Source organism: Cyprinus carpio, chromosome B13 (genome assembly GCF_018340385.1).
Source record: "Cyprinus carpio isolate SPL01 chromosome B13, ASM1834038v1, whole genome shotgun sequence".
Taxonomy (NCBI): Eukaryota; Metazoa; Chordata; class Actinopteri; order Cypriniformes; family Cyprinidae; genus Cyprinus; species Cyprinus carpio.
In genome coordinates, this window is record NC_056609.1 from 29,055,298 (window position 1) to 29,081,136 (window position 25,839).

Sequence of the window (25,839 nt, forward strand, 5' to 3'; positions counted from 1 at the left end):
AGCTTGGGCTATGAGCTTCTCCACCCTTCCTCCAGACTTTAGGTCCTTGGTTTCCAAATGTAATACAAAACTTGCTCTCATCTGAAAAGAGGACTTTGGACCACTGGGCAACAGTCTAGTTCTTCTTCTTCTTAGCTCGGTAAGATGCCTCTGATGTTGTCTGTGGTTCAGGAGTGGCTTATCAAGAGGAATACGACAACTGTAGCCAAATTCCTCGACACGTCTGTGTGTGGTGGCTCTTGATGCCTTTGACCCCAGTCTCAGTTCATTCCTTGTGAAGTTCACTAAAATTCTTGAATGGATTTTGCTTGACAATCCTCATAAGGCTGCGGTTCTCTCTGTTGGTTTTGCATCATTTTCTTCCACACTTTTTCCTTCCACTCAACTTTTTGTTAACATGCTTGGATGCAGCACTCTGTGAACAGCCATCTTCTTTGGCAATGAATGTTTGTGGCTTACCCTCCTTGTGAAGGGTGTCAATGATTGTCTTCTGGACAGCTGTCAGATCAGCAGTCTTCCCCATGATTGTGTAGCCTAGTGAACCAAACTGAGAGACCATTTTGAAGGCTCAGGAAACCTTTGCAGGTGTTTTGAGTTGATTAGCTGATTGGCATGTCACCATATTCTAATTTGTTGAGATAGTGAATTGGTGGGTTTTTTGTTAAATGTGAGCCAAAATTATCACAATTAAAAGAACCAAAGACTTAAACTACTTCAGTCTGTGTGCGGCATTTAATTTATTTAATAGACATCTCTATGGAGTTCAGGTCTATTACTAAAATAAATGAACTTTTCCACGACATTCTAATTTATTGAGATGCACCTATATGTGGACACAGGCACAATTTTTATTATTTTAGCTGCTGACCAAAACATATTCAAGTTACAGTTATATAATGAATATGGACTGAAAGTGAATGAGGTTTACTCTCATCACAACTGGAGGAATGATTAAGGAATCACAGCTCTTTAATATGTACCTACTACCTACCCAATTTTACAAGGGTAATTGGACAGTTGACTCTTAGTTACATTAGTTGAAAGATGTGTGTTTTTTCTTCGTTATTTCTACATCAATTAAGCAGGTAAAAGGTCTGGAGATGATTCTAAGATTGCCATTTGCATTTGGAAGAACTCTGAACCCACATCATTAATTCTAAGTAGATTATGCATGTAAGAGGTATGGAGTTTTTTTTGGCTTCAAAAAAACAAAAGAACTGGAGTTGATTCTAAGTGTGCCATTTGCATTTGGAAGAACTCTGAACCCACATCTTTGAGGAGAGAGAGAGAAGGAACTTTTGGGCTCAGAAACATAAAAAGACCTGGACGTCCATGGAGGACAACAGTGCTGGATGATCAGAGAATCCTCTCCATGGTAAAGAAGCACCTTTTCACAACATCCATCCAAGAGAAGAACACTCTCCAGGAGGCAGACGTGTCTCTGTCAAAGTCTACAATCAAGAGAAGACTTCACCAGAGCAAATACAGAGGCTTCACCACAAGGTGCAAACAAGGCCAGATTAGACTTTGACAAAAAACATCTAAAAAAGCCAGAGCAGAGGCTTCACCACAAGGTGCAAACAAGGCCAGATTAGACTTTGACAAAAAACATCTAAAAAAGGAAAGAAGTATGGAGAGGCTTCGAACAGCTCATGATCCAAAGCACACAACATCATCTGTGAAACATGGAGCGGTGTGATGGAGGAGCATGGCTTCCAGTAGCACTGGGTTACTGGTGTTTAGTGATGATGAGACAGAAGACAGATTCAGGTAGCACTGGGTTACTGGTGTTTAGATATACTTTATGCACAGATTCAGTCAAATGCAGTAAAGTTGATTGGACGGCGCTTCATAGTACAACTGGATGATGACCCAAAACATACAGCAAAAGCAATCCAGGAGTTTTTGAAGGTAAAAAAAAATTAAATATTCTGCAAAGGCCATGTGTCAGTCTCCTGATCTCAAACCAATTGAGCTGCATTGCACTCGCTGAAGACAAAACTAAAGGCAGAAAGAGCCACAAACAAACGTCAACCGAAATCAGCTGCAGTAAAGCATCACAAAGAAGAAACCCAGTCTCTGTTGATGTCCATGAGCTCCAGATTAAGGCAGTTATCGCCTGCAAAGGATTCTTAACAAAATATTAAAAATGAACATTTTATTTATGATTATATTTATTTGTTCAATTACATTTGAGCCCCTGAAAATTGAAGGACTGTGTATTAAAATGGTTATGTTATATTTTTTGTTCAACCCCTTGAATTAAAGCTTAAAGTGTGCACTTCGATCTCATCTTGATTGTTTTATTTATAAATTCTGTTCTGGTGGCATACAGATCCCTAATTTTGAAAATTGTGTCAGTGTCCAAATACAGTATGTATGGACCTGACTGTATACATGTCTGAATGTTATTGTATTAGATAACAAAATATCAAACTATGAGTCTGTATCTACTGAGATGCTGCTGGACTTTTTCTGTTTTTCTAAACTAACTCATCATATTGGTGTTTTTGCTTGATTTTTAGTGAATGTGTGTTGCATTTTCAGCATTGCCACAAGAAACAATATAGTGTGCACTGACCTAAACAATCATCTACTACTGTATGACATGTCAACTTAAAGTTAAGTTTATTTAAACTCTTGACATGTTTATTGTAGCTAATAATGACAGAATACAACACTCTGGATTCATGCCAGAGGCATTGTTTTATTAAAAAACTAACCAACTCCGATTGTATTACTTGAAAAGATTTTCATTGAAAATTGTGTTTGTGCTATTATTTTTTAATGAATGACACTTGGTTTGATATTTTGTAGACTTTGACAAAAAACATCTAAAAAAGCCAGAGGTCTAATGCATTATTATTTATATAAAAAATATTTTATACCATTTTATTTTTTATAAATATTATATATTAGTATATATTGTTATATAAATAATAATAATATATAATATTATTACTACTTATTATTATTCTATTATTAATACTACTACTAATAATTATTATTATTATTATTATAAATCTAAAATACAAATATATTTTATTGCGAGGAGGAAACATTTTAACAATAATATAAATATTATTGTTATAATAATGTTTATTATCAGATTTTTAAGGGAAACATTTTAACAATAATATAATTTTTTTTGTTTTTTTTGTGTTTATTGTCAGATTTTTAAGGGTGACTTAAGTTCTAATGGAATAGTATTTATTATTGTTATTTATTATGATGATGATGATGTTTCATTTGTTATTTTTTTAATATATAAAATATATGTATATTTTTCTATTGTATTTATTTAAATTTAATATTAATTAATTCAATTACTTGTTTTATTTTTTATATAATTGTATTAATTAATTATTGTGTTATTATTATTATTTTGTTAATAATAATAGTAGGAAACAATAACAATAATATAAATATTACAATTAATTTTAATTATAATAACATTTTTTTTATCAGATTAAGTGTGTAAGTCTCCAAATATGGTTTGGGTGCACAGTATGTACCCTAGTTTAAGATATTCACCTGTCACCGGTTGTCTGTAGTGGGGTAAACCTTCTCTAGATGTGCTGCAAGTGACACGTGAAATATGTGACACATAAAGGCACAACTAACACAAACAATCATATCCCATTTGATTTCAAGGATGTGTAATATGAACACATTTAGCAGTTTTAATCCGAGTGTGAGAGCTGATTCATTTATAGCTGGTTTTTCGAGTGGCCTGAGAAGGCTGATTGCTGTCACGCGTAATAAATTTCTGATTGTTTCGACAGATAGCAGTTTGCTGATTTTTTTCCTCACCCTGCTCATCTAGTGAATGCTCTAATTTGACAGATTGTGTCCCTCTGAGGCTCAGACAGAGAGAGAGAGGCACATTTACCTCCAGTGTTTTCCCTCACATCATTCTCAGAGCCAGTTCTTTGTGAGATGGAAATGTTTATGGCATATCCTGTCTATCAGGCGAGAGAGAGATGCACAATGAGAGGTTTGGACGCACGCAATTGATTGAAAAATGAGGCCATGTTTAGGAGCTCCTGACGGCTGCAGCTCCGCTATTGAACCCAAACATGACAGCGTTTAGACTTCATCTGCTGATGGGACGGCTGTCCAACATCATGATAGTGCATAAAAAGACTTATTTCACAGGTTCGCACGTAAGCATTATATTTAGTTGAAAATCCAAACTGTTGATTTGGCCGCTCCTGATGTTCCTGCTCTCTCTCTGATGGAATTTTTTTCTTTTTTAGAAGCCTAACAATTGTCTGTTTCTCTTGTATGGAGAGCTCCTTTGACTGCATGATGTGGGTTCAGAGTTCTTCCAAATGCAAATGGCACACTTAGAATCAACTCCAGACCTTTTACCTGCTTAATTGATGTAGGAATAACGAAGGAATAGCCCACATCTGTCCCTGAAACAGCTTTTGAGTCAATTGTCCAATTACTTATGGTCCCTTGTAAAATTGGGGAGGTAGTAGGTACATATTAAAGAGCTGTGATTCCTTAATCATTCCTCTAGTTGTGATGAGAGTACCCTCAAATTAAAGCTCAGAGTGTGCACTTTCAGTCCATATTCATTATATAACTGTAACTTGAATATGTTTTGGTCAGCAGCTAAAATGATAAAAATTGTACCTGTTTCCAAATATATATAGAACTGACTGTATATTACTAATAATATAATGTTACTAATATTATGAGATCTTGTAAATATTTAGAAAAATTATAAATAATATAACACATATATATTATTATATACTATATACAGTGTTATTATAAATATACTATGTCCTATAATTTTGTCTAATAATAATAATGTAATAATTGTGTTCCTAACAATATAAATTATTATAATACTAAAATATGTGCAATAATTAAGTACATAGTAAAACATAATTTTCTAAATGTAAAGTTTAAATGTGTACATTTATGTATACATTCATTAAAAACTTGGGGGTCAGCATGATTTCTTTTAAAGAAATTAATGCTTTTATTTAGCAAGGACGCATTAATTGATCAAAAGTAGCGATAAAGACATTTCTAATGTTACAAAAGATTTCTATTTCAAATAAATGCTGATCTTTTGAACTTTTATTAATCAAAGAATCCTGAAAATTAAAATGTTTCACGGTTTCCACAGAAATATTGGGCAGCACAACTGTTTCCAACATTGATGATAACAGAAATGTTTCTTGAGCAGCAAATCATCATATTAGAATGATTTCTGAAGATCATGTGACTCTGAAGACTGGAGTAATGGTGCTAAAAAAAAATACAGCTTTGATCACAGAAATAAATTACATTTTACAATATAATCACATAGAAAACAGCAAAAACATTTCACGATTTTACTAGATTTTTTATCAAATAAATGCAGCCTCAGTGAGCAGAAGAGATAATGTTTGTGTGTGGGCTAGTCTGTCATCCACATTTTCTCCTAGAGAGCAGATCTTAGATGAATGCTGTGATCTTGCTCTCATTCTGCTATCCGTTGTGTTGGAGGATGAAGTCTTTGGGATCTTGTGAAAGGAACCATTATGCAGGTGACCGATTTAACCTCTCTTTCTCCCACTGCCTTCATTACAGAGACCTCCTGACCTCCCGACAGATGGACTGATTTGAGCTCTAACTGTGTTTCTGCTGTCTGTACAAACCCAGGGGAAGCTCAGCAGTGGTTTGACGGTGGATTGGTGTCACTGATCTGTCTCTCTGTGTCTCTCTTCAGATGAGTTCTGGTTCTCTGACGGCTCGCTCGCTGACCGCTCGAAGTTCAGCGACCCGGGTCTCATGCCTCTGCCAGACACCGCCACGGGCCTGGACTGGTCTCACCTCGTCGACGCCGCCAGAGCCTTTGAAGGTGGGTGCAGAAGCGCTGAAATGCGGCATAACCTTTAGTGTATTTGAATTGCACATAAAATTCCCATGCATTTGGATGACAAAGTTTTAACACACTATTAAACTTAATGTGAGGCATATTCGTCAGTCACGTATAAATGAAACAAATCAGATTGCTGTAACTGCACTAATATACTGAATGTGTTTTAAATACACAATAACCAGCTTTATATATTTCATCAATACATCCAGTTTGTTTCAATCTAATGCACTGACTAATTGAATATTGCATGTTCCACAGCCACATTTTTAACCATTCATACTTCTTAATAGTGGTCGACCGATATTGTTTTTTTCACAGCCGATGCCGAAATGGGAAGCAGGGTGGCCGATATAAAGCCGATATAATTTTATTTATTTTAATTAATATTTAAGAAATGTGCAATCATTTGAAAATGGATTAAAAATAATTGTGTAAAATAAACATACGTATACTTTAGAAGACAAAGCATTTTTTCACAAATAAATATTGAATAAAAATCTTAATAAAAAAGTTTGTGTGCATTGGGAATCTTTCTTTTATTCTTTCAGATAAAGCCAAGGTAATGCTTATTTTACATACAGCACGCAATAAAAAAATGTCATGAATATTACAGTGGGCAAATGCATAAAGTGCAGCATAATTTGAAATCACGAGTTTAAAGTTTGTCGATCGCGCGTCTCCAGTGAATCTGAACTCTCCTGTTGTCAGCTCAATTCACACGGACCGACCGTAACACAGAGAACACGCGATCATGCAGGATACACACACACACTTCACAAGATCTCAACTAGATTCGACTAAGTCTGCAAGGTTTGTGAAATTAAATGTTCATTAGTCATTCAAAGATTTGTTTAAATGATATAAATGCATATTTGCTGAAAGTATTATAATGTTTGCCTTTCTATTACTAATAATATTAAAGCAATCATTATAGTACTTTTTGTATACATTTAAATTACTTTGTTTAACAGTTCTATCTAATTGTTAGACAGACTTATCTATATTAGACAGAACTGAACGACGACAGCGAACAAGAGTGAGATTTGGAGCATTGTGCACAGCCGTCACAAAGTCCCGCCTCGAACGCATTGGCCAAACAGAAAAACTTATCAGCCGAAAAATTTGAAAAATGCCAAATATTGGCTGTTATATCAGCCTTGGGGATATATTGGTCGACCACTACTTCTTGACTAAATAAATAAATAAATAAAAATTCACATTGAACAGATGTATGCTTATTCTAAGCTATTTTAATGAATGCATTTTGAATATGATTTGAATAAAATCAAACAAATAGTTGATAATGACACTTTGATATTTTCAGGTCTAATGCAATATTATTATTATTTATTGTTATTATGATTAAAATTAATAAAAACAATAGTGAAAACAAGTAGTAGTAGTATTAATTGTAATCATTATTTATAATATATTTAGGTTGTTATATGTGTTATATAAAATATAGTTATATTCTTAGATATTAATTTTGTGTGTGTGTGGTATATATTATATATATATATATATATATACAATGTAATTATAATAATGATGTAATTTTTATTAATTATTTTTTAACGGTGAGCATATTTATGTTGATCTGAAGCATATACAATAGATGCAAATAATTAATAATGACACTTAGTATGATATTTTGCCTCCTAATGCAATAATGTTAATATTGTTTATTGATATTATTGTTATTATTATTATTGCTATTATTAATTATAATAATTATATGTAATGTATATTTATATTTTTGTATTAATATACATACATTGATATTTTATGTATATAAATGCACAATAACAAGGTTTATATATTTATCATCAAATTGTTTTCAGTCTCATGCATTTTAATTAATTTGACATTGCTTGTTTCACAGCTAGCCGTATTTTAACCATGTTCATACTTTTTATAAATGTAAGTTGTTTTCACAATTAACATATTGTAATAAATGCACTGATGAATGTAGATGCAAATGCAATGAAAATAGCAACCTTGTTATTGTGTTATTATAATCAGTATTATAACAGAAATCCTGCCTGTTTGTTTACCCATTTCATTTATGTATGAAGTTTATTAGTTATTTATGTTACAACAGTGTAATCCAAATAGATGGAAATTTTATATGCAAGTTACATACATAAATCTTAAATTCAGGCCTAAATATCTGAGTGCAGATACTCTGAATCCACCTGCAATTAAACACTCAGCCGGCATGCTGGGTAATTTGTCCAGCACTCATCCTCCTGTCCTTCTCTAAATGGATTAGTAAGAAGGCCATCATCATTTGGTTAATGGCTTCAGTCTTCATTCAGTCATTTAAGCTGTTTTTCACTGCTGTAGTGGAGGACACGGCCTCGAGCTGATGTTTGTGAGCAGCTTTAGTGGTTGTTTTATAAATGTTATTCTTATTTTAAGGTGTTCGATGCTCTAGGATCAATTTCATGAGATTAATGCATAAATGGATTGTTTTAAACCTATATACTGTTATCATCTTGTCATTGCATCGACTGAAGAACACTGTGAATCATGAAATCAAGTCTAGGTTGTGTTTTACCTTAAAATCAAAAGAGAAATTAGATTATAGTTGCGAAATAAAGCCATTAAATTTTAGGACCATTAAGATGCGTTGGTTTGTGATTTGCATTATTCTCATGCCAATTAAACACAAATCTTCATTACGTCAATGTATCTGGATCCTGTAAATATGTTTGTAATTGTCATAATTTTTAATAGTGATTCTAATATATATATATAGAGATATAGAGAGAGAGAGAGAGAGAGAGAGAGAGAGAGAGAGCGAGAGAGAGAGAGAGAGAGAGAGAGAGAAGAGAGAGAGAGAGAGGAGAGGAGAGAGAGAGAGAGAGGAGAGAGAGAACAGAGAGAGGAGGAGAGGAGAGAGAGACACACACATATAAGGGAATTGTACTTATTTTATAGATGTACTTAATTGGTATGAAAATAGTGGAAAAAACATTATGAAAAAAAGACTTTATTCATTTTATTTTTTTAAATGTATTTATTTCTTAGTTTTTTTGTAGTTTTCATTTTAGGCTGAAATATGAGAGACTTCAACAATCAAATCTATATAGTTCATAATATTTTATATTGATGCTAACTTGAATAATTACTTATTAACAAAATATTAAACTTTTTTAAAATAAAATATAAGCTATATTTATTTTTGATTGGAATCTGTTGCATGCTGAGCATTAAGTCCCAGAATGCATGTCTATTAATATGGCCAGACACAGCAGAGCTCTAGTGTGTAATTACTAACACTTCATCTTGATTTCTGTGAAGAAACAAGCTCCACTTTCATGTGGTGGTCTTGTGTTTTATGATTTGAGCTCTGAGCAGCCGCTATCAGAGAAACACAGAGCTTTTATTGTCATGTTTTTAGTGAAGTACTACCAGTTTGATCAGAAACACACATGGAGGAATCTTCAGAGGGATGATCGTAAATTAAACTCTTTATGTTCTGCTGAAAAGCACGCGCATCATTTCCACAGCAGCGTCTGTGTCTCCATATGGTGTAATGAGAGTAAGTGCATTGATCTGAGAGATGCTACAAAACACAGTCCAGCTCATTATTATTGCTGTCTGTCATAAGGCCTTTCACCCATATGTCGCATCTGATGACACAAACCCTTGATTGTTCAAAACATCTGCACAGTAGTAAAAAAACAGCTGTTTATATATATACTGAGAGTGTATTTGATGGTTTATTGGATTCTATTTTTTGTGTATTAGGAATACTGTTTGTATTTTGTTTTGTTGTTTTGTTCCTCTTATGTAAGTCACTTTGGATAAAAGCATCTACTAAATGTGTAAATGCCAGTTGTGCTGGGTAGCCACACCCACAATGACCTCTCACTGGTCCAAAATCCAGTTGCACGTAACTTTGCATTAAACATTAAATATGTGACCCTGGACCACAAAACCAGTCAAGAGGGTACATTTTTTTTTAAATTGAGATGTACAAATCATCTGAAATCTGCATAAATAAGCTTTCCATTGATGTATGGTTTTTTAGGATAGCACAATATTTGGCTGAGATACAACTATTTGAAAATCTGGAATCTGAGGGTGCAAAAAAATTGAAATATTGATATAATCGCCGTAAAGTTGTTCAAATGAATTCTTAGCAATGCATATTACTAATCAAAAATTAAGTTTTGATATATTTTTTGTAGTAGATTTTTTAAATATTTTCTTGGTGGATGATCTTTATTTAATATCCTAATGATTTTTGCCATAAAAGAAAAATCGATAATTTTGACCCTTACAATGTATTTTTGGCTATTGCTACAAATATACCCCAGAGACTTAAGACTGCTTTTGTGCTCCAGGGACACATTTGTTCTGATTGTCTTATGGTGTGTCATATCATGCATTTTAACTTTCAGTGTGGACAAACCAATCACTGATCAAAATCACTTTCAGATTTGCTCTTTCACTCCGTTACATGTGAACAAACTCATCAAATAATCATTGGTGGGAGGTTTTTTGAGAAAGTGTTTTGTGTGGTGTGGTTTTTTGTGTGTTTTGAGTGTTGTTCTGATGTGACTCTAAAAAATGATGAGACTAACTGCTAAAACCAGCCCAAACTGCTGCACATACCATAAATACACTTTAAAGACTGATGCAATATTTGGAAACAAAGTTATAGTTTTAGAGGAGATGCTTGTTTCTGGATCTCGCTGTGACCCAGAATAACACTGCATAAAAACACTGAGAGATAAATTTAGCTCACAGCATATTTGCCCTCCATTTGCATCAGCGAGCATGAATGGAAGTCAACAAGAAGAGAAGAAGTGTTTAGAAAATGCAGAACAAATGTTCATAAACACACTGTGACTCAAGCTAAACTCTCAACGTGTGACTTAAGATGACTAATGGTTTTTAAGATTCACGCAGCTCTTTAATGCAAGTTTCAAGACACATGGTCTCACTCTTTTTATTAATTACAAACATTAACTGGTTGCATACCCTGCGTTAGATATGAAAAATTGATCTGAGGTCAGCACAAAACCTGTTTTTTGAACAGTGAAGGGTTTCATCAGATGTGACATATGTCTGAAAGGCCTCATGACCGACAGCAATGAGAATGTGAATACAGCTGAACTGTGTTTTATTGTGTCTCCCAAATCAATACACATTTCCCCTACAAATTCCCATTACCATAATGCAAAAAAAAACCAAACAAAAAAACTTTGCATTTAATTCTGCCAGAAAACAGGCTATGAAAAAAATAGTCTGTTTTCTTGATAAATTAAATGCAGATGCATTTTTTTATTTTTGCAGTATGGAAATGAGAGTTTGTAGCAGAAATGTGCTTATAATAAAAATTATAATATTAATGCAGACATAGTTTATTTTCTTTCTAAATTAAATGCAAATGCAATTTGTACCATTTATTTTGATAATGAGACTTTGTAGTGGAAATGCACTACTACTATTACTAATAATAATGCAAAAATGTATATTTTCTCGTGAGATTAGATGCAAATGCAATTTTTTATTTTTTTTTTTTTTTTTTTTTTTTTAATGCAATTTATTTTATTTATTTTTTTTGCATTTTTGTTTTTTATATTTGTGGTGGTAATGTGTTTTTTATTTTTATTGTAATATTAATTCAAAAAAAAAAAAATTTTGTATTTATTTTGCATTTTGATGAGAATTTGTAGCAGACATTTGCTAATAATAACAATATTAATTCAAAATAATTTATTTGCTTGCTAAATTAAATCTAGATGCATCGTTTTATTATATTCCTTTGTGTTTTTTGCATTATGGCATTGATAATTAGTAAGGAAAATGTGTTTAATTGTCATAATAATATTACTTATAAATCTATTAGGATCGATGAGAATGTGTGACTGATTATTATTAACACATTATCACATTACTATATTAGATACTGCCATCAGATATTATTAAGTTGCAGTCGTGAGTTTGCTGTAGTTTTGATGGGTATGTATCCTTGTGATCATATCAGTCCTGGTCTGAGTGTGTCTGGTGTTTCTTTGTGTCCAGACCAGCGCGTGGCCTCGTTCTGCACCATGACGGACATGCAGAGAGCCGAAGCGCTGCAGATCTCACGTGAGCTCACCAGACGCGTGGCCGCCGCCGAGGGAGCCGCACTGGAGGCCGGGTGAGTTTAACACCGAACACACACACAATACACCGTGTGTGTTCATGCTCAGACTAACAGCTCTGTCTCGCTCCTCAGTGATACGTCTCCAGCCACGCTGACAGGCAAAGTCAACCAGCTGGAGGTCATCCTGAGACAGCTGCAGTACGACTTGAAGAAGGTAAACTATCCCGTCCTGATGGAAAACCATAACCAAGTTTCGTAGGTCCAGCATGATTTGAAATTTTTTTTAAACCACAAGATGGTCATTACTGTATTATGTTAATGAGATATATATTTTATTTATTTATTCTTGGTAAATTTGGTAAATAGGGTAAATTAGGGTAAAAATAGGGTGAATTTCTTGCAAAATTAAATGCATTATATTATGGTAAAAAAATAATAATAATAATAATAGGTAATTGTGGGTTATATTTATTGCAATTTTTAATTATTATTATTTATTTTTTTTATTTGTACAATTACTTTTATTATAATTTTTTGCATTATGGAAATTAAATTTTGTAGAGGAAATGTGCTTCTAATAATAATGCAAAAAATGTCAATTTTCTTGCAAAAATATATTTTTAATAAAAGCATTTGGAGGTCATCTGAAGACGGCTGCAGTTTGACAGTATGGTGTGAAAAAGGTGGACTTTCCCATCCTGATGGAAAACCATAGCCAAGTTTTTTAAGTCCACTTTAGATGTTTTTACCCATTAACAGGACCCATTTCCCCACGTCTCACTCTGTCTGTTTTGTGAATGCGAGGAAGTGCGTCAGCTGGGTTTTGAGGGGAATGATAGGCAAACAATGTGTTAAAGTGTGTTGTAATGGGCACCAGAATGCAGAATTGCCACCTCAATTTAATATCCTGCTTCCTGCCATTTGAAATGACTCAGCTCAGCAGAAATAACTCCAACAGCCCGTGATACACCTGATGTAATGGCTGATAATGTTAAAGCGTTCACATCAGGTCAATATTTGTATAGCTGGTGTACAATGACTCCGTAAAGAGGAGTTATGAGTCCTCTGAGACCTATACATAAAATAATGAAATAAAGTGTAAAAAAATGACAGTATTGTCCGTTTCTAATTTGACAACATTGTCACATTTACAAATATTAGAGTTTGAAAAAAATTATTTTAAACAATTTTAAAAATAAATAATCCAAAATAAGATTAATAAATAAAAATGTCAGTTTTAACACTTTTTAATTTGACATTATTGCTTTCACACTGTTACAGAATTTGACAGCATTACAAAAATTGTTCAAAGTAAATAGCAAAGAATACAATTTAATTTAATAAATACCAAAATGACAATATTACCACTTAATTTGACAAAATGACCGCCTTCACCATATTACAGAATCTAAAAATACCACCACTTTCAAAAATAATGTAAAAAAAAATACAAAAATTAAAAAATAACAAAAAAGAAAAAATGTAATGAATAAATTAAAATTACAGTATAATCAATTTCTTATTTCACAATATTACAGAATTTGACAGTATTATCACTTTAAAAATTATTTAAAACATTAAAAAAAATTTTTTTTTTTTTTTTTGAAGTTAAGAAACTTTTTCTTTTTTAAGTTTAATCACAATTATATTGACAGCCATAGTGTTTCTCTTCAGGTTAATGGTGTGCAATAAAAAAATTTAAACACTGCAATATAATAGAATAAAATTATTTATTAATGACAAATTATTTTATACTGCATGTATTTTATTGTTTTGTTTGTTTTTAATTAGTTTGTTTACTTGCTTACTCACACGATCCAAGGCTTATCCAAAGCTGATAGTTTCCATATAATGACAGCATACAGTGAGCACCATAAAACGGCAAGTTCACTACATTCTGAGGTCATTGTTTCACTTTTGTGCACAGGAAAAGGAGAAGGGAAGGCGATGCTGTAGTTGGGGTTGAGGTGCATGAGGTGGGGCAGGATGAGTTTGGTGTGGGGGAGGAGGGCGGGTGGGGTGCAGCTCAGGTAGTTAAGTCAGTGGTTCTTCCACACCATCGACAAGAAGCCTTGATAGAGAACCACTGGAGACTTTCAGGACTGCACGCCATTGACCTACACTAGCAAAGCCCGACTCCCACTGCAGTTCAATCAGATGTAGAATGTAAGTATATTCTGGACTGAAGAAGCCACTTGTGTTGGTGTAGATGAGCAGCGAAGACACACGGAGGCAGGTTTAGCACGGAGAATGTACTCAATTAGCAACTAAACGATGTTTCTGGAGGTGGATTGTGAATGTAACACATCAAGACTTGGCGAGACGGTTCATCCTCTGCCTCCGTTATTGAAAGGTGCAATCAAACGTTGAAGTTCAGCGGGTCAACGGAACCTTTTCGAATCATTTCTGTGCACAGTCATCAAGTTCTGGCAATAAGAGTCATGGATTTTCCAAGCAAACACAATGTGAAGAGTTCGTGAAGCTGTAAATGTTGAGATTGTGCCTCAAAGAAAAGCCGAAATGAAGCAGGTGTGTGCATCACGTGGCTTTCCGCTCCTGCCTCGTCTCGAATCCGCGATCACATGCCAAAACTCTGTGTCCATCTCTGTACAGAACCTCCAGTCAAGTGTCTTGTATTTAACACTGTTATTTAAGCTCATTTCACCTAAATTAGTTTATTTTATTAAAATGAACCGCTTCTGGAGGGACGGCTGTGAGAAGGCCATACTGTGACGGTTTTGCCAGAACTGTGTCTGAAATATAGATATATTGAGGATTTGTCTTTTTTTCCCCTCATTCCAACATTTGGATGCTGCTAGATAACACATTGTTGGTTTCTATGCTTTTACAAATGTGTTTCTCTGTAAATTTCATGTAAGATGGGACATTGGTTGCTTTTTTTTTTTTTTAATAAATGTAGTATGTAAAATGAATCTGATGCGTCATCTTAATATTTCGGGTCCTAGGAAAAAAGGGTCATCTTAATATTTCGGGTCCTAGGAAAAAAGTGTATGTGTATGGTGTATATATATTTATAATATATATGTGTGTCTGTGTGTGTGTTTGTGTTTGTGTGTGTGCGTGTGCGTGTGCGCGCATGTGTGTGTGCACAATGATCATTACTTTTATTTTTTTTTATTTTGTTTTATGGCAATGAAAATTTGTAGGGGAAATAATAATAATGCAAAAAGACATGCAAAAGTTCTTGCAAAATAAAATGCAATATTATATTAATGTGGCAATAATAATAATGTCAAATAAATAGTCATTTTCTTGCAAAGTTAGATATAAATGCAAAATTCCAGATCCATTTTCAAATCCAGAAAGGTGCTTAATTTTCATTAATAGTAGAGGTAGTAGTAATAATAACAATAATGCAAAAACAAATGGTCTTTATTTTATTGCAAGATAAGATGAAAATGCAAAATATATTTATTTTATTATTTGCATTATGATAATGTGAATTTGTTGGAGAAATGTGATAATAATAATAATGATAATAATTCAAAAACAAATAGTCTTTATTTTCTTGCTAAGATGGAAATGCTAAATATTTGTATTTTGTATTTTGCATTATGGTAATGTGAATTTGTTGGGGAAATGTACTTAAGAATGATGATGATAGTAATAATAATAATGCAATAATTATTTGCATTACGGTAATGTGACTTTGTAGGGGAAATGTGTTTAATTGTGATTTCTTGCTATTTTTGGTGTGATTTTGGTATGAAGTGTGAGTTGGATGTTTGGTGCTCAGATTGGTGTCCACTGCAAACATCTGCCTCTTTCTGAGCCTCCTGTGAATTGATTGACTTTCTGATGACACTGACATTTTCTCCAGTTCAGCACCAGCAGAGAATTATTGTTGCCATGGGTTTTTGTTGCTATGGAAGCAGCATATTCCCCCGAGGACTCTTTTGGGAATACCTGCCTTAGAATAAGTTCATATTTAATGGACACTTATCTGAGCATCCACAGACGGGCCTGCTGAAGGTGTGTGTGTGTGTGTGTGTGTGTGTGTGTGAGAGAGAGAGAGAGAGAGAGAGGCTATTAAATGGATGTAGTTCATTCTGCAAACCGATATAAAACGAATAATTCACCTAAAGATTACAATTCAGAATTTTGATTTCTAGGTGAATTATTGCTTAAAAGAAACTGCTGTTGATGCATCTAGCATGTTTTTCTTTCTGTTTTTATATGTAAATTGTTAAAGCTTCAAAGAGGCCAAACTCATAAATTACATTATGATTAAAGAATCTACTTTCCATTTACACGCACTGTAAATCCCAGCTGCCAGGAATCTCTTCCCAACATCAGAGACGACCGCAGGATTGCAGTGGTACAAGAGGGGAATAAAGCAACACACACACACACACATTCAGTCCTCAAGCATTCCCAGTGGATCCGCAGGAGGCCGGAATGACACGGATTCATGGAAGCGCTCCTGTTCTCCACATGTGTTGTGAGCTGGATCAAACTGTGATACCGTCACACTCTAACACGCTGAAAAGTGCTGAAGCCTCATTTACAGCCCACTATTTACAGTACACAGAGCCAGACAGGAAGTGGAGATGTGACACATTGTGAGATGTAGGAAGTGCTCGTTGAGTCACAGCTGACTGTATTTGAGACAATATGTGACACACGGCTGGTTCATCGGCTCACAGCATTCCCACACTCACGCAAAGCATGGGAATGTTGCAGGAAATTTTCAAATTCCAGTCCTGAAAATTTTTTTGAAGTTTTCTAGTTGTGGTCAGCACAAACATATTTGATCTGCTAATTATAGGGCAATCTATTTATCTAGTATTATTTATATACTAGTATTTATTAATATTTTAAATATTATTATTTTTTAAATTTCAGTTTTATTTTTTGTTTAATAGTTCACTTTAAATATTTGAATGAATTCATTTAAAGTTTGTTTTCATCTAATATTTAGATTTCAGGTTATTTCAGCTTTATTTTAATGAGTGAAATTCATTTTTAACAGTTTTAGTTAATAATAACTAATCTTTTTCATGCAATGAAAGCATTGTTAGCCTACTAAGTTCCAAAGAGGAGAGAAAAAACAGTATGTGAAATTTTTACTTGTCAAGTAGAAACGTAGGGTAGATTCAAGTAAATTAGGGCACTTTTTTGCGATTTAGATGACTGGGGAAAATGCCCCATTGTGTCAGTGATGTCATTAGTTCTTGCATGCATCTTAAACAAAACACAACAACACAAGTTTGAATTTGTAAAAGCTATATTTAAAAGTACCTTATGAAACCTTAAAAACTCCCAGAACAGACGGATTTGTTTCTTACAAACACGCAGCTTTTGTCTTTTTTTGCGTAAAGATGTTAACTGAAGGACTGGAGGGCTGTGGATTATTGTGATGTTTTTATCAGCTGTTTGGACTCTCATTCTGACGGCACCCATTCACTACAGACCATCCATTGCTGAGACACTGATGCAATGTTACATTTCTCCAAATCTGATGAAGAAACAAACTCTTCTACATTGTGGATTGCCTGAGGGTGAGTATAATATTCATTTTTGGGTAACTATTGCTTTAATGAACTCTATCTGCTAACAGTTTCTACAACAGATGTCTATAAAATAAGTGGAGAAATGCCGATTGCAGATGCAAATCCAGACTGCAGAACAGATGCTGCTTCTCTGACTGAAATATTAATTTTGTATGTTGCTCTGTTTTAGAATGAGGATCATATATTTCTTGATGAGTTTCCTGCCTCTGTAAAGCCTGTGGTAGCGGCAGCTGTTCGGGTGTGGTGCACAACTCCACCGCAAAGGATTGTGGGTAAGAAGCATGCCATGCATGTTGGCGTGTGTTCATATAGACGGCAGCTAGAGCCGCTCTCTCTAGATTGTGATTCAAACAGCATGTGGTTTTTTCCCTCATGAAGTTCACCCACAAGACTGTTACTGTAGCTTCTGACTGGATTACAAGCAGCGCTGATGTTAACGTACTGACCTTAATCAGACTGGACATGTTTATTTGACATGGATGAGAGCGAGACTGTGAGGGACAGACCGTCTGGCCGAGATACAGCCATGTTTCATGAAAAGTTTATGGCAAGATATATTTTCATTGTTCATAACCTCGCTTTCATTCATGTTGAATTAAGAATGGCATCTACTCTGATTAAAGGCTAGTGTTTATATCACGGTGATGTTATTTTAGCAGTAGTCGCTCTCAGAACAGTTTGCTCTCTATTTAGCCTTTTCTGTGCTGAAATACTCAGAACAGTTTGCTCTCTATTTAGCCTTTTCTGTGCTGAAATACACTAGCTTTTAAATGTCTGGGGGAAGTTTTTTTTTGAAGTTTTTTTTTTGTTTATAGTTTATGTTTGTTAATGAATTTTGAGGTGGATTCTTTCTAAAACTTTTCTTTGCATTACTACAGGGATTCGCAAACTTTTTTTAATATTTAGGTCTGGCTGAGATTTGAATTTTAATATTTCTGTAATTTAACAACATATTCACATGTTCACTGTTCGCTGATGTCAGTTAATGACTGCATGACATTTATTTATTCAATTATTACAATATTTAATACATTAATTCAATATTTAATCTTTTTAGTAAGTGTTTTGTTTGTTTTATTTTGAAATGTAATCATTTATTTTAATTAGACTTTTTTTTGATTTCATTTATTTTGGGCTTTTCATCAATTCAGTTGGACTGTCAAAAAATAGTTCAGCTTTATTTAGTAGCGGTTTTATTTTAAAATGATTTATTTAAATTTGTCATTATTTGTCACTGAATCATTAATTTAGGTCTTTTGGTTTTATTTTTAAAATGATTTATTTATTTTAATTGGATTTTTCTGATTAAATTATTGAAATATTGAATGAATTAAATTCAGTATTTTATTTTTTAGTAACAGTTTTACTTTGTCTTAATTTTTTTATTTTATTTGACTTTTTTTATTTTTTTTCTTATTGAAAATGTTAATTTTAATTACAAACAATTGGACTGTTAAAATATTTTTTTAATCTTGTTTTAGTTATTCAGTTATTCAATCAGAGCACGTCTTCGCTCCCCTGAGCATGTGAATCAATAATCAACATTTGCACGCGTGATCCACTGTTTCCTGCCAGTTCTGCATGTGCAACATTAAAAAGTCTGTGTGAAACACTGTTTACAGCTCTGATGTGCTTCCATGTGGAGGAAAATCACTCTAGATCTGCAGATTCTCCTGATGCTCACTGTAGAAGGTGATCAAACTCACAAGCCTCAATTCATAGAAATTGCATGAACCCAATCAGATCAGAATCTGGCGAAAGTGTCAGTTTTGTGGGTAATTTGCTCCAGGCTCATATTAGAGAGTGGTTCTCCTCTCTTGGCCGGAGGTTGTGGTCGTATGCGTGTGTGTGCTGAAGCTAAACCCGAGCGTCTGTGTGTTTTGTCTTCATTATCTGTGCTGATGGCCTCTGCTGCTTCTCTGGAGCTTTTTGGGATGGTTTCAAGGCAAATCCGGGCTGCCAAACCGGCTGGGCTTCACACAACACGGCCACAGAAGCAGACACGAGGTGGATCTCTGAGAGTCTCGCTTAATGGAGATGTTTAATCTGCGTCTGCTGTCTCTGCCAGTGCGGCAGATGGGATCTCCAACTGCTGGAGGCTCTTCTGATGGGGGTCATTTTTCTGGGTGGGTTTGGAGCCGCAGGAGTTTGAACAATGGCTAAAGTGGCCCAGTCGAGCCTTTGGTGTCCAGATTTTTGTTTATGATCTCCAGAAATCTCCAGAATAGCCGTTTTATGATCGATCTATCGCATGCCGTCCAAATGATGGTTTATGGAAGTATAATCTGCCGTTCTGTTTTCCATTACCGGAGTTTTCTGTAGGAAACCTCAATTTATAAGCTAGTTCAATGCAAAGAGTTGTTTCAATCCAGGACACTTTTTTTTTTTTACAATGAAGTCAAAAGTGGGTTTTTCATTGCTACAACCAGTTTTTGGCAGCCATTAATATTTTCTCCACATCATATTTTTCTGATAAGCTAAATCAGATTTTATTCTGTCTTCCAAGTGTGTTTCTCTTGTTGGTTGTGCTGGATCTGTAGTAGTGTGTTCACAGGGTTAAACGCTCTCAGCACGTCTCTGTTTTCATTAGGAATTATCACTGAGCGCATGCGTTTTCTCAGTGCAAAACCATAAAAGCATCAGATTTCCATTACAGTCAGACGTGATGAGGTGCCGCTGGACGATCAGGTGAAAAATGACCACACACACACTCTGCATTACAGACTGAAGGAATGAAGGGACGTTTATCAGGATTACATTTTCATTCAGAGATTCAGGTTTAAAAAGATTTTTTCTTTCCACGTCAGACTGTTTTCATTTGCACAGATGCATTCAAGAGAAAACTGTTATTGCTCCGCAGAACTTCACCACTGTGTTTAAACATTACATTGTAACACGGTTGAAAAATTACACACTTCGCCTTTAAAAATCTGTGTACTTTTGCATCCATTCCTTTTCCTTCTTTACACTAGAAATAAAATATGGGAAATGCTGTTTCTGTAATGGTTATAACAATAATAAATACAAAAGGCAGGACACACATTTTCCATATAAAAATTCACAGAAATTCTTTATGGTAATTATTATTATTATCTGTATTAAATATACTATTTAATAATTTGTTATATGACATTAACTTCTATTTTGTATATAAATAAAGCATATAATTTATTATTGTTATTATTATGTAGTGATATATGTATAGTGACAATAAAAATAACATTTAATAGCATTTTTAGTATGTATTATTACATATATATATATTTAATAAAAAATAAAGTTAGCATTTTTAGCGTATGTCTTGGCAGAAAATTTCCCATCTTATTCTCAACTAAGCAGTGTTCATACACATCGGTCTGTCTTAACTAACTAACTTACCATTTAGATGTCAACCATGTTAACTTGCTGAATTTACACAATGCTATATACTGTACTACATGTGACCCTGGAGCAAAAAACAGTCTTAAGCAGCACAGTTATATTTGAAGCAATAGCCAACAATACATTGTACGGGTCAAAATGAACTATTTTTCTTTTATGCCAAAAATCATTAGGATATTAAGTAAAGATCATGTTCCATGAATACATTTTGTAAATATAGCATTGCTAAGGACTTCATTTGGACAACTTTAAAGGCGATTTTCTCAATATTTTGATCGAGACACCATACATCAGTAGAAACCTTATTTATTCAGCTTTCAGATGATGTATAAATCTCAATTTCTAAAAATGTACCCTTATGAATGGTTCTGTGGTCCAGGGTCACATACAGTATTTCAAGTCTTCTTAAGTCAATGTCAAATGCTTATGTTTTGAAACCAGAAGTCATTCACAATAACATCAGCTGAGTGAACTAACCCTTTAGAATGATGTGTAGTTCTTGCACTGACTGTGTGGTTTCTGTTATTCCCACAGAAACACATGACATCAGCACATATAACACTGTGATTGTGGTCTTCAACAGCAATTCATGTCACCAGCGAGCGTCAGATTGATTCTGCTATTTGTTTACCCATAAATAAACCAGACAAAGATTGTTGGTGAATCACAAGATGTATTGAGCTCAGTTGGATCTGGTGGATATGTTGGATTTATGAATGATGTTGAGTGAAATTCCTCTGCTCTCTCCAGCTGTATCTATGTGGAGCTTTTTGGCATGTGTTGGAATCGGAGAGAGGATTTATGCAGGAACAATAGCAGCGTGATGTGGGTTTGTGATATGGCTCATTGGCGCTGTAGGTCTGTAATGACTGGATGTCGACACACAAAGACTCTGCGCCGTTTGCTGGAGATGAGCTGATATCAGTAATGAAGCGGATTGATGAGTGTGAATGGCAGGTGCAATCAGCTCTGATTACAGAAGAACAAAACTCCTGAGAAGCTGAACTAGTTAACATCACTAGCACATGAGCGGTTTTCCCAACTTGACAGGGTAAACATTACACACACACACACACACACACACACACACACACACACATGTGACCCTGGAGCACAAAAGCAGTCTTAAGTCGCTGGGGTATATTTGTAGCAATAGCCATGGGTCAAAATTATTGATTTTTCTTTTATGCCAAAAATAATTAGAATATTAAGTAAAGATCATGTTCCATGAAGATATTTTGCAAATTTCCTACAGTAAATATATCAAAACTTAATTTTTGATTAGTAATATGCATTGCTAAGAATTCATTTGGACAACTTTAAAGGTGATTTTCTCAGTATTTAGATTTTTTTGCACCCTCAGATTCCAGATTTTCAAATATTGTCTGATCCTACTAAACCATACATCAATGGAAAGCTTATTTATTCAGCTTTCAGACGATGTATAAATCTTAATTTCAAAAAATTGACACTTAAAACTGGTTTTGTGCTCCAGGGTCACATATACAGTATAGTCTTCTACACAAAGACTAATATTTCCGTGCAAATTCAAGTATTGTGAAAAATGAAAGACTTTTACTGATTTTTTGACCTTTACTCAATTTGGTTCTGCTACACAAAATATCTGTTATGAAATCTCTGTTGCAACATGTATCCACTTTCCACAATCAAAGAAAGAACTTATTAAAGCCAATGAGTTATTCTTTGGGTGAACTGTTCCTTGAGATTAACAAAAAGTTGTTGTCTTGTACAGTTCCTTCATGATTACATGAAGTCTCATAACCTTCATACCCAACATATTTGGCAGTGTTTTGTGTTTCACGCGGCTCTGAATCCTGCCAGGCAGCTTATTAGTTAAATCTTGCCGTGTCTCAGCATCACATCATCTCTGCAGCTCTAGATGATTACTCGTATTGGGCTTCCCTCCAAACGCTCAAATATCAGCGTGTCTGTAAGTAATTAATCCAGATTTAATTGTGTTCTGCTGTTTGGTGTGGCACTGTACTTCACGGCAGCTCGGAGCGCTTCAGCTTCTTCCCATCACACTGTGCCAAAGTAGATGAGCTTCTTAGTGAATAATAGGAAACTGAGGTAACCGATATGATGGGTTTTAGAAGAGTTACTGTATAATGATTATTTATCTTTCAATCAAGTCAACATGTTGATGAATGCCTGGTGAGCTACCATACTGTCAGCAGTATAAGCTAATAATAAGCTAATAATGCAGTACTCTAAATAAATAAAACAGTCAGAAGTCAAAATCAGTTTTGTTTGTTTTTTAATTACATTTTTTTTTAAATGCACTTTTTCAGTAAGCTTATTGCAATGCATCCTGGTATTTTTAATTTTTTTCCCCAAATAACAATAATTGCAAATGCAATGTCGTCTGATTTACTAAATATATCTGAGATGTTTCTCCCAATATTCTTCTTTGTTAGAAACAAATGTTTTAAAATTATGTATATTACACACTCATAATTTAATGGGGAATAGCAAATATGAATCCAAATTTGTATCATTTTTAAAACTATGTAAAAAAAATTTGTTAGAAACAAATGTTTTAAAATTATGTATATTAATATATATATATATATTATTTATTTATACATTTTTGCCTTTATAAATTGTAATTTACATTTATTGTTTATATACCTATTTTTTAATTGTAATAATATAATAATAATGTAAAAATGAAAATATGAAAAAGTAATTTATACTTTATACTTAAAGTAACTTATACTTTCTATTAATTATTATAATTTCTATAAAATAATTTTACACACATAAGTTAGTATACAGTATATATATCTATATGTGTAACAAATAATTTTGAGACCTATGTCTCTATCAAAAAGAAATATGAAAATATTTTATTTGGAAAAAAATATGTTTGAGATGTTTCTCCTAAAATTCCTCTTTGTTTGAGACAAAATTGAGATCACGTCTTAAACTCTAGGAGACATGATATTACTGCGAGAAACATCTGAGAAGTAGGAGATTTGAGCAAAAGTCTCCATTGGCTTGTGGTTTCATTTTCATCTAGGAGAAACAAGAAAGATTTGATTTTTCTCTGCTGTGGTGCTTTGGTTTTTCCTTGCCATTAACGGAGAATGTTACTGTATTTCATGTGCTGTCGGCTCAGTGGCCCTCGGCAAACACACTGTATCTCAGTACCAGACTCCAGTTCTGCGGGTCACGGGTGAGACGAGAGCATCTCAACACAGAATAAGAATAAATAATCTGCACAGACAGTCAGAGGTGAAGATCCAGATCTGTCACGTTTAAGGAAATCACCTGTGCCATTTAGCGACGCTGAAGAGCGACTGGACCAGAGGATTGTGGGAAGCATGGATATATTCAGTGATGCAGTAATACTTGTGTGAAAATGAAAGAACAAGACAATGAAACAGACTGATGGATCAACCATAAGCAAAAAAAAGAATGATTATAAATTGATGTTTGTTTGATTATTGAAAGCAACTATAAACAGTTTTATAAACACACACACACACACACACACGTCCAATAAAAGCTTATGCTTCAAGTAACTATACGCATTTAATAAAGAGTACATGCTGTAAATCATATTTACTTCTAAAGACTTTAAATTCCTTATAGATTTCAATTATTTTTAATTTGGATTTTTTTGTTTAGTGTGTTGTGAGTGAGGGCGCCAGATCCAGTTATTATACGCGTTTGATCTTATCTTTTCTACTTAATTTGAGACTTTAGAAAGTATATAAATTGGGACATTGCAGTTTAGGGTTAGCGATATCTTTATCTGATCTTATTTACAAAAGATTTTAACTATTTTTTAATTTGTTTTTATTTGTTTTAATATCTGGCAACACTGAATGATTGCCAGCACTTAAACTGAAAGTAATCAAAAGAGCCCACGGACATGTTATTGTTGAAAGGATACCACATTCTGTAAGACAAAGACAAAAAAAAAAAAAAAAACTGAAAGTAATCAAAAGAGCAACTTTATCAATGCTATCAAAACAGTGGTGCAGAGATCTGTAGAACAAGTAGGTAACAGACTTAAATGAAATATGCAAACACTAGCCATGAAGAAGTATATATATATATACCTTTTTCATTCCATAGACTTAAAATAGTTAAATTTTCACAAAGTCATGCTAATATGCAGTGGTTATTAATGAAAACTAAAATGTATTGTTACATGAATAATAAACAACTGATAAAACTGTACAAACATCTACATGTCTGTCTCTTTTAAAGTGTTTAGTGTCTATGATGAGTTGTATTAGTAAGGGTTATTATAGCTTAAGCCAATCCTAGAGCTCATTCATGTTTATGGCCATGGATACACTTACACACAATATTTCTGCATTGTGCTAATTTTCCATTTTTCTATTATTTATAATGACTTACTGTTGTAAGATGTTTTTTCCAGAATCAAAACATTTTAAGCAGACTTAACTCAATAATAGTGCTACTAGTCTAGAATATGTTCTGGACCTACAGCAGCAGACTCCAACAACTGTCATCACTTGAGAGAAGCTATCCAATGATTACTAATAATAATAATTATTAAGGCCTGTGACAATCAGTCAGTTATTTTTCTAATCGCTGAATGCTGAGACTGGGTTTATTTATTTACCTTCCTGCAGCTGTAGAATCGCCGGCTCGAACTGATGCTGACTGACTGATTCATTAACATTTCTGTTTGCTTGGCTGTTTTTGGACGGCTAAAGAGAGTGTTTGTGGAAAGAGGTCTCTGTCCGTCCTCTGCGTAGGATGAGATGAGTTTCCTGTTAAAACATAAGAAAACAAAAGAGCTGTTAGCATTGGCTCAAACAGCGCAGAATATTGTTAGCGGCGGAAGGGAGAGCAGCTCATTATGTGTTTGTTTGTCGTCTGGACATGTGCAGGTGTCTGGAACACTGGCCTGATTACACTCCCTGAAA

The 25,839-nt window shown here is 33.9% G+C and overlaps 1 protein-coding gene across 1 annotated transcript in view; it reads left to right on the top strand.

Moving 5' to 3' along the window:
• The window catches only part of LOC109052254 (signal-induced proliferation-associated 1-like protein 2), a 117,983-nt gene extending 98,411 nt beyond the window's left edge, over window positions 1-19,572 (top strand). Inside the window, exons 18-24 of the mRNA XM_042736140.1 lie at window positions 5,735-5,866; window positions 11,930-12,047; window positions 12,126-12,248; window positions 13,921-14,023; window positions 17,697-17,799; window positions 19,150-19,219; window positions 19,317-19,572. Coding sequence (XP_042592074.1) covers window positions 5,735-5,866; window positions 11,930-12,047; window positions 12,126-12,248; window positions 13,921-14,023; window positions 17,697-17,799; window positions 19,150-19,219; window positions 19,317-19,572 — 905 coding nt within the window. The remainder of the gene's footprint in view (window positions 1-5,734; window positions 5,867-11,929; window positions 12,048-12,125; window positions 12,249-13,920; window positions 14,024-17,696; window positions 17,800-19,149; window positions 19,220-19,316) is intronic.
• Window positions 19,573-25,839: the final 6,267 nt, after the last annotated feature.